The sequence below is a fragment of the Trachemys scripta genome, chromosome 3, assembly GCF_013100865.1.
Source record: "Trachemys scripta elegans isolate TJP31775 chromosome 3, CAS_Tse_1.0, whole genome shotgun sequence".
NCBI classification, from domain to species: domain Eukaryota; kingdom Metazoa; phylum Chordata; order Testudines; family Emydidae; genus Trachemys; species Trachemys scripta.
The window spans coordinates 175,128,596-175,146,177 of record NC_048300.1 but is presented as its reverse complement, the minus strand read 5'-3'; the positions used below and the strand labels follow the sequence as shown (position 1 = coordinate 175,146,177).

The window sequence follows — 17,582 nt, the reverse complement described above, 5'->3', positions numbered from 1 at the left end:
TGTTCAAATGGCTTGTCTTTATGTCTGGATGACAAATATTACCAGAGCTATTCGCACACTGCTACAGATCTGTCTTTATGACCTCATTCTTTAAACTTGTTTTAGATGAGAAAATTGTGGAAAAAATTCGAGCTTTACAAATGAAAGCTGAAGACTATGATGTTGTTAAGGTGATTGGAAGAGGTGCTTTTGGAGAAGTACAGTTGGTAAGAATGTCTACTCATCATCTGATTACTACTTGTCAGCTAGATTTATTGCACCAGCTAGATACTCTTAGTGCCACACTTTTAATGGAAAGTATGCACATTTTCAAACATGGATATAGTTTTTTTAATTCTCTGCTTGTTGTAATTTAGTATCAATTTCCTTGTTAAATATAAACTTTGTGGCATAAAGAAATCCAAGGGAATTAAATGTTCACAATATATCCTTAACACTCTTTCCTGTGCTGAAGCTTAGTAGTGTATTGAAGGTTATAAAATGAGACCTCTAAAATAGTTAACTATAATTGTGCATTGCAAGGGAAAGAATTGAAAAGCTGTTTCCCTTACCTAGGGCAGCTTCAGAGTATTTAGCTTGCACAAATGGTCACTATAGTGTAATAATATCAGGAAACCTCCTTTGTTGGTAAACTGTCAATAGCGCAACAAGAAGGCTTTCCCCACAGTTCTCTCTTGCTCTTGGTACGTGGGACAACAGTTTTATAATGCATTCAATTAATATTATTTACATACAAGGTTTTTATTCCAAATTGCTGCTATTAATTTTTAGAGGGTCCTGTGGCACCTTAGAGACTAACAGAAGTACTGGGAGCATAAGCTTTCGTGGGTAAGAACCTCACTTCTTCAGATGCAAGTAATGGAAATCTCCAGAGGCAGGTATATATCAGTGTGGAGATAACGAGGTTAGTTCAATCAGGGAGGGTGAGGTGCTCTGCTAGCAGTTGAGGTGTGAACACCAAGGGAGGAGAAACTGTTTCTGTAGTTAGATAGCCATTCACAGTCTTTGTTTAATCCTGATCTGATGGTGTCAAATTTGCAAATGAACTGGAGCTCAGCAGTTTCTCTTTGGAGTCTGGTCCTGAAGTTTTTTTGCTGTAAGATGGCTACCTTTACATCTGCTATTGTGTGGCCAGGGAGGTTGAAATGTTCTCCTACAGGTTTTTGTATATTGCCATTCCTGATATCTGACTTGTGTCCATTTATCCTCTTGCGTAGTGACTGTCCAGTTTGGCCAATGTACATAGCAGAGGGGCATTGCTGGCATATGATGGCATATATAACATTGGTGGACGTGCAGGTGAATGAGCCGGAGATGTTGTAGCTGATCTGGTTAGGTCCAGTGATGGTGTTGCTGGTGTAGATATGTGGGCAGAGTTGGCATCGAGGTTTGTTGCATGGGTTGGTTCCTGAGTTAGAGTTGTTATGGTGCGGTGCGTGGTTGCTGGTGAGAATATGCTTAAGGTTGGCAGGTTGTCTGTGGGCGAGGACTGGCCTGCCTCCCAAGGTCTGTGAAAGTGAGGGATCATTGTCCAGGATGGGTTGTAGATCACTGATGATGCGTTGGAGAGGTTTAAGCTGAGAACTGTAGGTGATGGCCAGTGGAGTTCTGTTGGTTTCTCTTCTGGGCCTGGTGCACCAAGCATTCTCAAAACTACGATACCCACACAAGGAAATAAAGAAACAAATCAACAGAGCCAGACGTGTACCCAGAAGCTTCCTGCTACAAGACAGAAACTGCTGAGCTCCAGTTTATTTGCAAATTTGACACCATCAGATCAGGATTAAACAAAGACTGTGAATGGCTATCCAACTACAGAAACAGTTTCTCCTCCCTTGGTGTTCACACTTCAACTGCTAGCAGAACACCTCACCCTCCCTGATTGAAATAACCTCGTTATCTCCACACTAATATATACCTGCCTCTGGAGATTTCCATTACTTGCATCTGAAGAAGTGAGGTTCTTACCCACGAAAGCTTATGCTCCCAGTACTTCTGTTAGTCTCTAAGGTGCCACAGGACCCTCTGTTGCTTTTTACAGATTCAGACTAACACGGCTACCCCTCTGATATTAATTTTTGTTTCCAATTTAAAAATCCACATAGTTTGTTTTCAAGGTATATTACCCAATGTAAATACCTATTTAGGAATTTACATAAAGATGAGATTACAGAACACTTCATCTGCTGATTTGGGTCGTCGATAGTTTCCTTTACAATTGATTTTGATGTGGCCAAGGCTGCCACGTGCTGTTGTAGGATAAATCAACAATTTTAAAATTAAAAGTAGGGTGTGTGTGTGTGTGTGTGTGTGTGTGTGTGTGTGTAATATATATAAAATACCTACTTTAAATTTTATACATATGTTTTCACAGACTTCTTATTTTAAAAATTTGTTGTAAATATAATAGATGTAGGACCAGCTGGGATCTGTGTTGGAAAGTGCCTATAAATTTCAGAGCTTTGTGATAGTTGTTTTTTTCTATGAAGAAGAGGGGAAAAAAAGAATGTTTGCTCTTTGCCAAGAAGCATTGCTGTAAGTAGTTACAAAATAACACTTCAAGAAAGGATGTAGAAATACTTAGAGAAGCTACAATGAAATTAGACACTTACAGTCCATTTATAAAACTGCTAGCAGTTCCCAAGGCTGGTGAAATAATAAAAACAGAGCCAAGAAAATTATCCAGAGTATTTTAACAAATAGAATGTTGAAGAAAAAACAAGGCACACACATAAGGTTCGTGACAACTTTTGTTATTTGTATTTCTGGTTTCCCCTGCAGAAAGCTGGGTTAATTTTCAAAGAGAAATATTGTAGATTTGATATGTCTTGACCAGTAAATACACATTTGGCTTGGTTTAAAATAAATAGAAAAAGTTTTCATCCCCTATCTCTATACTTTGTAATACATGTATTGCTGTCTTAATTAGATACTGGATTCCTCATTAAAATTACTGTAACTAAAAAAAATTGTGTCGCAGTTTAAATAGAATAAAGTTTTTTGGATAGTGTCTTACATGCAAAATATGCCTAAAATGCTTTCCAAAGTGAAATAATAGTTTGGAAGATAAATGGGAGAGAGAAAATAGCAACTGTAACAACATTTGCATGACTCATGGGTAAGGCTAAGATTTTGTCACGGATATTTTTAGTAAAAGTCATGGACAGGTCACGGGCAAAACAGAAAAATTCTCGGAGCCAGTGACCTGTCTCTAACTTTTACTAAAAATATCCATGACAAAATGGGGATCTGCGGATCCCCACACTACTTCAAGCGGGGCAACTGCAGGGACTAGGAGCTGCCTGTAGCAGCTGGGGGCTGCGGGGTACCCCGTCGCCTGCAGCTCCGGGCATCCCCCGCTGCCCGCAGGGGCTGGGAGCTCACCCACCGGGGCCAGGAGCTTGGGTTCCTCTGCAGCAGCCCAGAACTGTCTGCCACCTCTGGTGGCCGGGAGCTCGAGGGTTCCCCTGCTGCCATCTGCTGGGAACTTGGGGTTCCTCTGCCGCGACGCCCCCAACGGCAGGGAGATGGGGGTTCCTGGCTGCCAGGAGCTGAGGTGTACCCTCACTGCCTGTGCAGCAGGGGTACCCCACAGCTTCCTGCTCCAGTGGGTGGTGAGGGGATCCTGCAGCTCCTGACCACTGAAGCTGAAGTAATGGAGGCTGCTGGAAGTCACGAATTCCGTGACTTCCACAATCTCCGTGACTAAATTGCAGCCTTACTCATGGGTAACTTGCAAGTTTGGATGTGATTCATGTGAGCCAGTGTGAAAAAGCAGTGATTTCTTGGCAAGGTCATCCCTATGTGACAATGTGAGAGTGCAGCTCTTACACACTCTACCTCTAGGTGAGCTCTGCTTGGCTTCAGCAGAGTTAACGAAGAGCCCACAAAATATAAGCATTGCAGGAATGACTGTCTATCATCAGGTCTTTAAAGATGCACCCTGGTATTGAATAATCTGTCTGCTCTCAGTGGTAGAAGAAGAGAAACTACATCTTAAGGCCCACTTGACAGAAGAGGACCTGCTGCAAATAATTTTATAAGGAGGAAACTCTCCCGGTACGCCTCCATTCAGTCTGCCTTCCACTACCGATTCCCATATCAAGTGTTATTTTGCAATACTTCCAATAGAGATTTTTTTTGTTTTGCTTGACCATAGAAACGGGAAGTGCTTAGGAGAGATGCTATAGGTATGTACTTGGTTCATGGACTAACAGAGAAAACCAGAGTGCAAATGGGCTAGTGTGTACAGTCCTTCCTCCATCAGACAGGAGGAAGAAGGAAAAGAATGTTGTAATGTGTGTTAACATTCAGAATATGTTCAGATAAAAATGCATGTGTTTTTGAGCTGCCATTGGTTTCAGCAAACGCCCCAGAAGAAGGCCTAAAATAATTGTTGGGGGTGGAGGGAGGGAATTTTGACACTCAGATTTACATAGATCTTTTTATACATTTCATTCCAACTTAAAATGATACATCCCAAGTCATTATTTTTAAATGATAAAATTTAGACTTTGGATTTGCTCTACTACAAGGGTGTTTATAAGCTGCAAAAAAGTCTATGAATTCTGTATATTGAATTTTTTAAAAATCACTCAATTTTGTAGTTATTAGCCTTGTATAATCTATAAAAACCATAATGTTGTGTGCTCCTATTGCTGAATCTAGAATAGCAATGAACTGAAAAATACTATTCATGGCTCTGTGCTAACATTAGTCATGATGAGGGCATACATAGACATTTTGACTTCAGAAGGTTCACTACAAGTTGAAATTGTTGAGCTCTAAGCCCCATCACTTTCTGCTGCATTCAGAATATTATCATAAGTCTTTTCAAACTGTCATGGATGATGATTTACAATAATTAAAATGTATAATTCAGTTTACAACCAAGATAGGAATTTGCTTTGGCAGGCTCTAAAAACAGAGGGCACCATAATAACATAAGAATGGCCACATTGGGTCAGACCAGTGGTTCATCTAGTCTAGTATCTTGTCTTGTGACAGTGCCCTATGCCAGATGCTTCAGAGGGAGTGAACAGAGCAGGGCACTTTATCCAGCAATCCGTTCCGTCATCCAGGCCAGCTTTTAAAGTCAGAGGTTTAGGGACACCCAGAACATGGGGTTGCATCCCTGAGCATCTTTGCTAATAGCCATTGATGGATCTGTCCTCCATGAATTTACCTAATTCTTTTTTGAACTCACTTATACTTTTGGCCTTCACAACATCCCCTGGCAATGAGTTTCACAAGTTTACTGTGAGCTGTGGGAAGAATTACGTTTGTTTGTGTGTTTGTTTGTTTTAAACTTGTTGCCTATTAATTTCATTGGGTGACTTCTGATTTTTGTATTATGTGAAAGGGTAAACAACACTTCTTTATTCACAGTCTCCACATCATTCATGATTTTGTAGACCTCTATCTCATTCCCCCTCTGCCATCTCTTTTCCAAGATGAACAATGAGAGTGTTTTTAATTTCTCCACCATGAGTAAAATAAGATTGAAGATCTGAATCAAATCAACAAAACCAAAACATTTACGTTTTCTCCGAACAGTGCATACCGTTCTGCATCATAAATATTTCTGTACTAAAGCAAGCCAAAAAGATGGCACATTAACATGTCTAGCAGAAGGGTCATCCTGCAGTGGAAGCCATCTCCCCCAAAATGTGCAGCTCCTATATGAAAGCTCCCCAAAAAAGGAGAGCTAATGCAGATTAGTTTCCCCAATTTCCATGTTCTGCCTACTCAGCTGGGGACAACACATTTTGTGGCATTTAGTCTTGTGCATAGATTAACAAATACCCTTCTGTACTCAGATATCAGTCCTGCAGAGGGAGACCAATTGGTTCTGGGCTCAGTCTCTGACCTTGTTGGAAAAACAATTTTCTGATACTCCAAAAGTAATAAAACTCCACTCTTGGATCCTAGCTTTGGGTGTAGAGAGACCAATATAGCTGATGAGCAAGCTAAGAATGTAGAAGTCACATGATGGGAGGGTGAATAGGATGCATCCTATCTTCAATTGCCAATTCCTTTTATTACGCATTGAGTGAGGAGCAGTGACTATATTGTATGTTTAGATTATGGCCAATAGTTTATGCAAAGGGAGGGTAGTGTGTATTCGGTATGTGGTTTTGCATATTGTTTTCTCTTGGGGGAAAATCTTATTGATTGAAATTCAAATATAGGTGGTTTCCTGTGTTTCTTCTCTTGTGCCTTATCACAGAGTACTGGATTATGGTCCAGTGATATTGCTGACTGGCGTAATCCTTTACCATAAGAGCTCCCTGCCTACACAATAGGGAAAGGCCTACCCCTAGTTGCAGAGTATGTTGGGTCCATTTAGCATACCTTCGGGTAGTCAGTGTCTCTGGATAGCAGATCCAGATCCAGATCGCATAATTTCACTGTTAAATCTATGCAGTCTTATGGAGTTCCTGAAGACCACACTGGTCAAGATGTGTGTAAATGGGCTACTACTTAACTGTTGTCATTAAACATGTAGCGCATTGTCTATGGCATCTGCTCTGCCTGCAGGCAGGGTGCATGCTTCAATGCTAGCCTAGATAAAAGGAGCAGATGTGTCTTTTGTCTTTTGCCTCCTCCTTTAGGAGACTAACTCAGGCTCCATCTCTGTAGCAGCTTTAACTAAGTTTACCTCTTTATTGCATCAGCAGCATATCTTGTGATATTTTAAGTAGGGTGACCAGATGTCCCGATTTTATAGGGACAGTCCCAATTTTTGGGTCTTTTTCTTATATAGGCTCCTATTACCCCTCACCCCTGTTCCGATTTTTCACATTTGCTGTCTGGTCATCCTGATTTTAGGTTACTTTCAAAACCTTTCTGCTTTTAAATTTATCTCTCCATGACAAGCCTTGGCACCATTATCAGTACTAGATTTGATGCATGGAGAAAGCTGACTATTTACAACAGCCGCATCATTTCCTCAATATGCAGATTACCTTTTGATATAGTGATTGGGAGGGTCTTCAGTGCACCTCTTATGTGGTGGCAGAATGTGTCTTAGAGAGGCTTGTCTTTTAAGACATCATTAATTTGTTTTACATTTCATTAACGAAGCAGGGACCAGGCTATAGAGTAACTATGATGCTTTAAGAAAGCATACATGAATCAAACTAGCTTTAGTGCATGGTGGCAACATGAAGCAAATTTGACAGATTTTCCCCCTATATTTTGATATAAGTTTCCTTTCAACTTTGGCATCTCATTTCAGTGCAGTTGGATGCCGTTTACAGCATCAGGACAATTTCACAGGTGCCTAGACAAATGTTAACACCTCAGTGAACATACATATATACATACACGCTCACACATACACACTGCTTTGAGTAAATGGCTTGATAATTCTTCATCTTAGATGCCTCTAAATTAGTTGCTTCACTGATGGCCATATTGATACTACAAGAAAGATCTCTCCTAGGTCCTTTCACACACATGGCCTGCTCAGGACCCAGCAAATCTATGGATGTGTCATTGCCACAGTTATTCATTGTCTTGAGGTACTTCTGTTTCTCAGTGCTGACCAAGATAGTGAATATATTCTTCAGTTTTCTCAGGAAATGTTTTTAGCCACCTGATAATTTGACACCCCCAGCTCAGTCAGTGAGACAGATTCTTGTCTCCATTCCCACTGCTTTGCACTCCACATGTGCTACGTAGGATTTGGTTTCTGCCTGTAACTGGCCAGTAGAGAATTTCTCTAGTGGCAGTAAACTTTCCTTTGGCATAAAGTCAGCTGTGCATGCCACAACAACCCCAGAACTGCTACTCTGATTCCCCAGTAGTGAGTGATCGCTTAGGGATCATAAACTGGTGGCATGACTTAAGGCTGACCCTAGGCAGCTTTATCCCAATTCCTCTGATGAGTAGGTTTTTCTCTGAGGGCCTCTGTGCCAGTATTTCTTCTGCAATTGAGCAAAAGGATTTATGGAAGCTCTGGTTTATGTAATATAGCTTTAAGTGCATTCAACAGTTCTATGCACAATGTTGATATTTGGAATGGGAAAATAATTAGTTCTCCAAGTAATCTTATGTGAGGACATTTCCTTAATGCCTTAAATTGTATATACTTTAGAGGTATTGCCACATATGGCTAATTTTTTTAAATCTACAGTTCCTATAAGCTAACCATCTGGAAAGTTGTTGCCTAGTAACAGGCTGTGTAAGAGGCTGATCCCTAAAATGTGCATACCTGTCTAGGCAGCGCAAAGCTCAAGTATTCAAGAACGTAGTATACACATACCTAATGATGTTTCTAGACATGTTTTGGCTGCTTTCCAGAGTGTCTTGTGCCATGATTATTTTTCTGCTCGTACAACTAGTGCTTATTGTCTCAAGGAACTGTAATGCCTGCAGCTCTTCAGAATGAGGTGGTTGTTTGAGGTTTCCATGGTTACAGACAAGGCAAGAGGCTGTGCACATTTTAAAGACTTTACTATGAGATCAATAGGAGCATAAGACATATGCTGTTATGCAAATCGATACATCCTTAAAATAAACAGTGTTTAGTTGCATAACTTAATTGGTCACTAGCTGATCAATAGTTTTCTAGTTGATTTTACTAAATAGTCTGTCCTGGAATACACCAATCAAATTTCTAACCTTCTGATTCTGATTTTACAAATTTAGGTTATTTACTATGTAAAAGAAAGCTGAATCCCTTTTGTAAAACCAAAAAGGGAGATGCATTCATATATCTAAGATGGAATCAATTTATATTCTGTATGATTCAGATATCTGTTTTAGTCCTCAAAAGAAGCTTTAGGAGAATTCAAACATCTGTCCTTTGAATATTTGTTTCATCTTAATACTATATTGTGTCATAATTTCTGAAGCCATCCCTTTAAGGACACTAAAAGACTTTAGTGAGTCCTTAAAGTGCCAGTTAGTCTCTTTTATGTCACAGAGATTGTCAAATATCTCCACAGAGTTGTATGTCCAAACTCTGCCTACTGTAGAGTTTTCCAGACTACTCCAGATTTTGTATATGCATCCGTAGAAGTGGGCTGTAGCCCATGAAAGCTTATGCTCTAATAAATTTGTTAGTCTCTAAGGTGCCACAAGTACTCCTGTTCTTTTCCAGATTTTGTGATATAAGTTCTCAGTTAGCCTGTAATACAAGTTTTAGACCATTTATTCAGTTTGAGCCTAAATGGATTGAGGAACTGATTAGGAACACAAATAGAAATAAATGGTCAATTGAAGGAGACTAAAGTGGATTGCCCGAAGGATTTGTAGTGAGACATGTTGTTTTAATACTTTAATGAACTGGAAAAGAGGGCGAACATTGAGATGGTAAAATTTCAAATGACACAATTTAGGCTACTCAAGACTACTAATGTTATGAGGAACTTCCAAAGATCCTAACAAAGTTAGACAATTGGGCAAGACTGGCAGGTGAAATTAAATGTAGACAAATGTAAAGTAGCACGCTGGAAGGAACAAGTGGAGTTACTCGTAAATATTGGGTTCTAAATTAGTTGCAATAACTCAGGAAAATGTTTAGGGTATAACTGTGAATAGTTCGATGAAAGCATTTCCTCAGTATTGGTTTAAAAAAAAAGGCAAACAAATGCTAGCTTGCTTTAGGAATAGGATAGAGAATAACACTGTAATGTTACCATACTATTATTGATAAGATGAGATGCTTGAATGCAGTTCTTGCTGATCCATTTCAAAAATAATATAACAGAATTAGAAGAGGTCTAGAGAAGGGCAAGTAAAATGATTATAGACATGGAAATATTGGGACAGTTTAGATAAGTTGTGACATAAGGGTATATAAAATAATGAAATCTATAAAGAAGGTCAGTTGGGTGTTCTTATTTACCTTTTATTGTAGAAGAATAACAAGATGATGTCTTATAAAGTTAAAAATCAACACATTTTAAAATGAAAGGCAATATTTTTTGAACAATGTATAATTAATCTTTAAAGTCACTGCCCCAGGTACTATTGAAACAAAAAGCTCAATAATATTAAAAAAAGACATTTATGAATATGAAAATCTGCAATTAAACTTGTTAGAATAAAAATGTATAAGGGATTGCAACCATTATGCTTTAATATATAAAAATATGTTTTTCCTCTACCCCTGTTCCACATGCCCTGATGGCTTTCACATATTGGTTTATTTTGTTGTTTTCAGTGTGGGGCATGTGTGTTCTAAATGGGTGGATGAAAACGATTTGTCAATGATTGCTAGATTTCAGTGTCACCATTTACATGTGTGAATTTGCAGTAAAAATATATTTCAGTAATTACATCTTATTTTTAGTCTGTTCTAGATATGGATACCTTTTCAAAAAGCATTGTGAAGTTTGATCTGAGCAGTGCTAATTCCAGGATGTGGCTGTCACTAGTATAGATGATGGTTATATCTCTGTCATCTGTCCATCATTTTCATGCCCTTTTCCTGCTAGCAGGCATTCTTGCTAGAGTAGATACTGTTCCGGTTCTAAGACTAATTTCAGGAACCTCTCTCCAAGTGCTTTGTTGCAGTAATAGTCTCAATCAGTTGACATAGGAATCCATCTGACTAGATGCCGGCTTCCTGGGGTTGTCTGTCTTAAACCAGTGAGTCTTTTGGGAGGGAGGAACATTTCAGCTAACTTCCATCTTGTCTCCATTCTTAAGAGTTCTAGACTATTTGGATGTTCTGTACTCAAGGAGCAGTTTCAAAAGAAATCTCTTCCAGTGCCAACCTCCCAGTTGAATCTCAAGCTTGGTGCATGTCTCATTAAAGGTAGTGTCTTGAGTAAGGTCAGGTCACTGCTGTGCCAACCCATTGTTTATAAAGGTGTCAGCATATCAGTGAAGAACAAATTACTCTTGCCTGTTAGTTTCTTTCGTATGGTGACTCCAGTATAGACACCATCTAAATTACCCTATTTGATTAACAGACTCTGGCAGAATGGCTAGAAGTAAGTATAAGGTTTTTTCCTCTGGCTTTGGAAGTTCTCAACTAGTTACAGATTTCCTGACTGCCTAGAAATTGCAGACATAGAAATCTGGATTAGTTACCACCTGATGTAGGGGACTTGCTATGTCACAAAAAACAATTAGCAGGTAAGAAATTAGCTTTACTTTGTTTTTTTAAAGGTCTGTTTAAAACCACAATTTCCCCCTCATTTTTAACCAACAGGTTCGCCATAAAACGTCACAGAAGGTTTATGCAATGAAGCTTCTTAGTAAATTTGAAATGATAAAAAGATCGGATTCAGCCTTTTTCTGGGAAGAAAGAGATATCATGGCCTTTGCCAACAGTCCCTGGGTGGTTCAAGTAAGGAGTGTTTTTCTGTTGTTTTTAAATTTAAGTTAAATCTATTTAATTTTGGGGTCAGTTTTGAATATGCATATACATTCAAATAATGGGTCAGATTCTGATCTCAATTTAGAAGTCACATCAGTGTAACTGAGTTGAGAATCGGGATCACTGGATTTTTTTTTTTTTTAAGTTTATATTTGTCCATATTGATAGGCTAACTTTTAGCTTGATCACTTCAGCTGCAGTATAAAATTAAATGGAATTTTCAAACAGCCTCAAATGTGTACTCTACTTGAAATTGTAATATTTTTTGTATAAAGGGAAAATTGTGAGTCGGATTGCAGTTGCAAAAAATATGTGAGCGAACTGAATTTTTTCTACTAATCTATTCTGCCAGATTAATTTTATTAGTGTTTGTAATGTGGCTCAATCATGAGGTCACAAACATTGCATTGTGTCATTACGGAATATATTAGGGAGAAGGAAAGTGGATTTAAGTACAAAGTATCTATTTATGCACCCATGTACCTCAATAATCTGTAACAATGAAAACCTAAATGCAGGAAAAAATTCTTGGTACTTTTAATTTAAGAATTAAATAGTTCTAACTTGAAACATTTTCAAGTGTGTAGATGTGATTCTCTGTATGTAAAAGGTAAATACAGCCATCTCATTTTAATACTGGCCACTGACCAATTACATAGTAATGGCATGGCCTTACTTGGGCTGTTTTCAAATGGATGGGATCTTGAGGTGAAAGTCCTAGAGTGCATTCAGTGAAACCCTCTAAAATAATTCGTAAAGAAATAAACTTACTTTCAATATACCAGTAACCTAAAATATTAACTGTACTAATAATTAAATATAGCTTGGTATATATTACAGTTAATCACTTCATGCATCTCCACTTCACAGCACATTAACCTGCATTTATCATTTCTACTTTTGCTTAGCGATGTTAGAGGAGTAATGTGTTCCAAATAATAATAATGTAAATATTTAGGAGCTATAACATAATACAGAAATGAAATTTCAAAGCAATTTTAGAGACACCAGCCTCTGTTTAGCTATTTCCAGTACTCTGAATTGTACTTGTATCTCTGAGGGAGCTGACATTTCAATGATGCCTCATTAGACTGGGTTTCATGCTGAGAAACAGAATGAGATGCACTCAATAAATGGAATAAATAAGAAATTAGTAGTTTTTTTAAGATTGTGAGATAAGGCAGTTTTAAAGTTTAGCAGATGTTAGATTCCTGTTAAATTAAGCAAAGTCTTTATTAGAAACTTTAAAAAAAATTGAACTTGCCTTACAACAGTCTTGAAAATCTCTGATTATCTAAGAACAGTTTAATGAAACCATAATAGAAAGATGGTTGCTTTTCAAATATCCCTCAAGTAATTTTCCTTCTTTTCTTCTGTAGCTCTTTTGTGCCTTTCAAGATGACCGATACTTGTATATGGTAATGGAATACATGCCGGGTGGAGATCTTGTAAACCTTATGAGCAATTATGATGTGCCTGAAAAATGGGCCAAATTTTACACAGCTGAAGTTGTCCTTGCTTTGGATGCAATTCACTCCATGGGCTTGATACACAGAGATGTGAAGCCTGACAATATGCTTTTGGATAAACATGGGCATCTGAAGTTGGCAGATTTTGGCACCTGTATGAAAATGGATGAAGTAAGTATGCAAATTAAAGATTTTATCTACCACAAAGATAGAGAATGTTCAGGTTTTATTTTATTGTAAATTACTCAGGGATATAAGGAATAAAGGAATGTTCAGCTAATTGTGCTTCTTGATTGGCAGAATATTCCTTGTTATCTAATTTTAAGTAGAGGGAAGGACCTTCTGTGTTTTGTAACATTGGCCCATAATAAACTATTCTGGGATGGCGACAAAGGAAAGAGACCTACTTTTTGTTATTTCTGGGAGCATGTATGTTTATGAATTTCTGTGTGTTCATTCTTTAGCCAATGTTTGAACAGCTCATGAGACAACTCCTAATTTCAACATTAGTAATCTTGGAGCAGTTTATAAACTGACACTTTGGTATAAATGAAATTGTTACTGAAGAGGCAACAATTTACATAGTCCCATATATTCATTACATATATAATTGCTCCGACAGCACCCCCTAGTGGTTTTCAACTTAAAAATTTAGATTAAAGTAAAGTGACTAATGAAGTGTGATGCACTGATTGGGACTACTTATTGCTAGTATTCAAAATATTCTATTTTTTCATTGCCCACATGTTAAAATGTACTGCCTAATGGACCACATTCTTTAATGTGATAGTTTCAAGATAAACTCATATGACTATAAAAAAGCCTTATTTGGACTACTAATAACATTTTAAAGCAGACTTTTAAAATCTTCTGTATTTTTCAGTTTACACTTTGTTCTTGTTAAGTGAAGAGTAAAAAGTAAACAGTGAAATTACTCTGTAACTACACATATTTCCCCCCCCCCCCCCGTTGTGTTTTACTCTACAAAGGTACCGTAAGTTGTCATGAACTTTGTGTTATGTTCATTACCCTTCATTTTTAAAATGTTTCTCTAATATTTTAATATTGGTGTTCCTTTGTTTTATCAGCTTTGACTTAACAGGAGTTTATTTTGGCCTGAAGGATACTACCTTACTGCTTTCTTCTGCTATGTTGTGCTAGAATTTGCATCTATTACTTATACAAAATAGGTTCTTCTTCCTTTGCAACCTATTTAACTTCTTTTCTCCAGTATTTTTTTTTTTTTTTTTTTTTTGGTAATATATTTTAGAGTAATACCCTTTTATAGTAACTGCAAATGTACTCTGAAATACAGGTGTCTTTTTTCCTCATATGGTATTTTATAAGCTTATTGAGAAATGTAAAAGTCTTCATTTCTAGTATCATTTAGTTACTTCATTTTGTTAATGCCACAGTGATTCTATTCCACAGGTAGATGGGTTGTTTATCTTAATTTGATTATTTGGGAGACAAGATGGCGGAGGTAACATCTTTTAATGGACCAACTTCAGCAGTTGGTCCACTAAAAGATATTACCTCACCCACCTTGTCTCTCTAATATCCTGGGACCGCCATGGCTTACATACACTTACTTTGATTATGTAAGGCTGCTGACTGGCAGAGTTAATTTATTTTTATATTAGTTATATATGTTACCAGGTTGTTACTGTAAGTCTAATTATTTTCAGGGTGCTTTTGAATAAGTGTCCTTTTAAATGTTATATCCAAATAAATAAATAAATAAATATAATGGAACCGTGTAGCAGTAAATGTCTGATAGGGTTGTCCAATCTGTACTGATATTATTAGGCTACATATTAGGTGGCTTATGCCTTCGGGCTTTGCATCTTTCATTGTACAAATTCTATAAGGCTTTCCAGGTTCCCATTCTCTGAACAGATTCTCTGATCCTTTCCCTGTATAGATATTCAGAACCCTGACTGACACTTTGCTTGCAGTAAGCCAAATTTGTTTAGTTGTTTGAGACTAAACTTAATGTGATAATGGGCCTCGTTTTACTTTTAATTGAAATAAGGTAAAAATAGTATTTGATCTGCTTAGTATGAACTCTTAACTTGTTTTTCTTCAAGTGCTTGCTCATACCCATACCATGTTAGGTGCGTGCGCACAGCATGGACTATTGCTGGAGATTTTTCCCTCAGAGATATCCGTCAGGTTGACTCTAGCACCCTCTGTGTAGTGGTATACGGGACGCCACTGGCCTCACATGCACTCAGTTCCTTCTTACCGCCCCTGATGGTTACTGGAATAACTCCTCTTGCTTCAGCCACTGGTCTCTGGACCTTCAGTACCAGATGGCGGAAGTGAGGAGTACCACTCCCCTTGGTCACCTTGGGAGGACTCATTGTCTGAGTCTTAGGTGGAGCCCTACACCCAGCGCAAGTGCCACCACTGGTACCTGCCCTATGTGCTTCTGGACCTCAGTGCAGGTCTCCCCACCAATACCTGGCCAGGTGGACAATGGCCTATGCAATGGCCATTCAGAAGTCCATGGGGGTTTCCCTCCATACCATGTCCATCTTCTCACCTGTCATACTCAGTTGCTTCTGAGGGGCGGGATCCCGCTTCACTCCTCTCGGCACTGGACACCAACTCCCAGTACTGATGCACAAGACGTGGGCCACATGGAGGTAATTAAAACTGAAGATGAGAAAACAGCCCTGACCTTCCAGTAGAGGCCTCTTCTTCTTCCTCCTCCTCCTCCCCAGATGAGGACATCTCGGGACCGAGTGGCTCACTGCTGCAAGGTGACTTTAGAGCCCATCAGGAGTTTCTGAAGCGGGTAGCAGCTAACCTGGGGATAGAGATTGAGGAGCTCTAGGAATTCTCTCTCAGCCTCATTGACTTTCTAGATGCAGCAGCACCATTTAAGGCGGCCCTACCCATTAACAAGGTGGTAATGGGTCTGGTCAGAGCCCTGTGGCAGACCCCATCTTTTCTTCCTCCCACTTTGGAGAGGTATGGCTTCAACAGCCAGCCCACTTCTCGGCTCCACCACTGAGACAGGACCTGTACAAAAGAAAGAGCAGAGGTTACAAGCGCCATCAGTTGCTCCCATCCACCTCAACCTCACTGCCAGGATTGCATAGCTACTCTGGTGGACCCAAGCAGGCTTTTAAAAGGTGTGCCCAAGGGCTCTATACCAGTTTCCGCCTCGGATCCTTGCTCCTCCTGTGTTTTTGGACTGATCCCACTTCAGTTCGGCGTGGTCCCACATCACATCAGGCCACTGGGTTCTAAGTACAGTGGTGTATGGTTATACCCTGCAGTTTTCATCCACTCCTCTCTCCCACCCCTCATCCCTGTCCCTCTTCAGTGACCCTTCTCACAAGCAACTCCTGCTCCAGGAGCTGCAGATCCTCTTACCGGTGGGGGCTGTGGAAAGAGGTACCTCAAAAATTGAGAGGGAAAATGTTTTACTCACGATATTTCCTAATCCCAAAGGCCCAGGGGGGCTTTTCCCCCATCCTGGACCTGCATCGCCTCAACAATTATCTCAAGAAACTAAGGTTCCGCATGGTCTCCCTGGCCTCAATCATTCCCTCCCTGGATCCAGGGGCCCTCAACTTGAAGGACGCTTATTTTCACATTTCTATCTTCCATGGCCACAGAAGATTTGTCAGATTTATTATAAACCAGACTCCTTACCAATTCACCATTTTCCCTTTTGGCCAGTCCTCAGCCTCCTGGGTTTTTACGAAAGGCATGGCGTTGGTAGCTACCTTTCTCAGAAGGCGAGGCGTTCAAGTCTACCCATATCTCAATAACTGGCTGATCAAGGGTCATTCAGAGGCTGAAGTAAAGAAAAGCATCAGCCTGGTCCAAGCCACCTTCCAAGCACTGGGCCTGTTGTCAACAGAAATAGACTCATTCCAGTACAGAGAATAGAGTTGAGTCGAGCACTGCCACGATAAACTCAGGCCCGAGCCTTCCTTCCAAGGATGTGATTCTAGACTTTGTCGGACCTGATATCCAAGGTCATGGCTTAACTGATCACAATAGCTTGGGTTTTCCTCAAGCTACTGGGACACATGGCCGCGTACACTTACAGGCTATGGCACGCAAGGCTGTGCCTCAGGCCTCTGCAGACGTGGTTAGCTTCAGTGTACTCTCTGAACAGTCACTACTTGGACTCTGTGTTTGCTGTCGAGCCCCAGTCCTTGCCTCCCTTGACTTGTGGAAGGACCCCCGGATGGTAATGGCGGATGTTCCCTTTGTCACCCTCCAGCCATCAGTGTCCCTAGTTTCAGACACTTCAGACCTAGGTTGGGGAGCCCACCTTGATTAACTCAGGGCCTGTGGTCCCAGTAAGAACTCTCCTTGCACATAAATGTCTGGAAGCTCAGAGCTGTCTGCTTGGCTTGCCAAGTGTTCCTTCCCCAGATCGCAGGCAAGGTAGTGCAGGTACTGACAGCACCATAGCCATGTTCTCCATCAGTAAGCAGGAAGGAGCATGCTCCTCTGCCTTGTGTCAGGAGGACATCTGTCTATGGGACTTCTGCATGAAGGACTCCATCCACCTCAAGGCTTCTCATCTTCTGGAAGCCCAGAATGCCCTGGCAGACTACCTCAGCAGATATTTCTCCTCTCACCATGAGTGGTCCCTTCACCCAGGGGTCATCTGGTTCATCTTTCAAAAGTGGGAAATCTCTCTAGGTTGACCAGTTTGCAGCCAAGCAGAACTGGAAATGCCATCAGTTTTGCTCACTGCATTGGGCACAGTCTGGGCTCCCATGCCTTCCTCCTTCCATGGA

At 39.8% G+C, this 17,582-nt stretch overlaps 1 protein-coding gene across 1 annotated transcript in view; it reads left to right on the top strand.

Annotated features, from left to right (window-relative positions):
* Positions 1 to 17,582, top strand: part of ROCK2 (Rho associated coiled-coil containing protein kinase 2) — a 129,895-nt gene that overhangs the window by 74,555 nt on the left and 37,758 nt on the right. Inside the window, exons 3-5 of the mRNA XM_034766905.1 lie at positions 106 to 206; positions 11,171 to 11,308; positions 12,718 to 12,978. Of these exons, the coding sequence (XP_034622796.1) occupies positions 106 to 206; positions 11,171 to 11,308; positions 12,718 to 12,978 (500 nt within the window). The remainder of the gene's footprint in view (positions 1 to 105; positions 207 to 11,170; positions 11,309 to 12,717; positions 12,979 to 17,582) is intronic.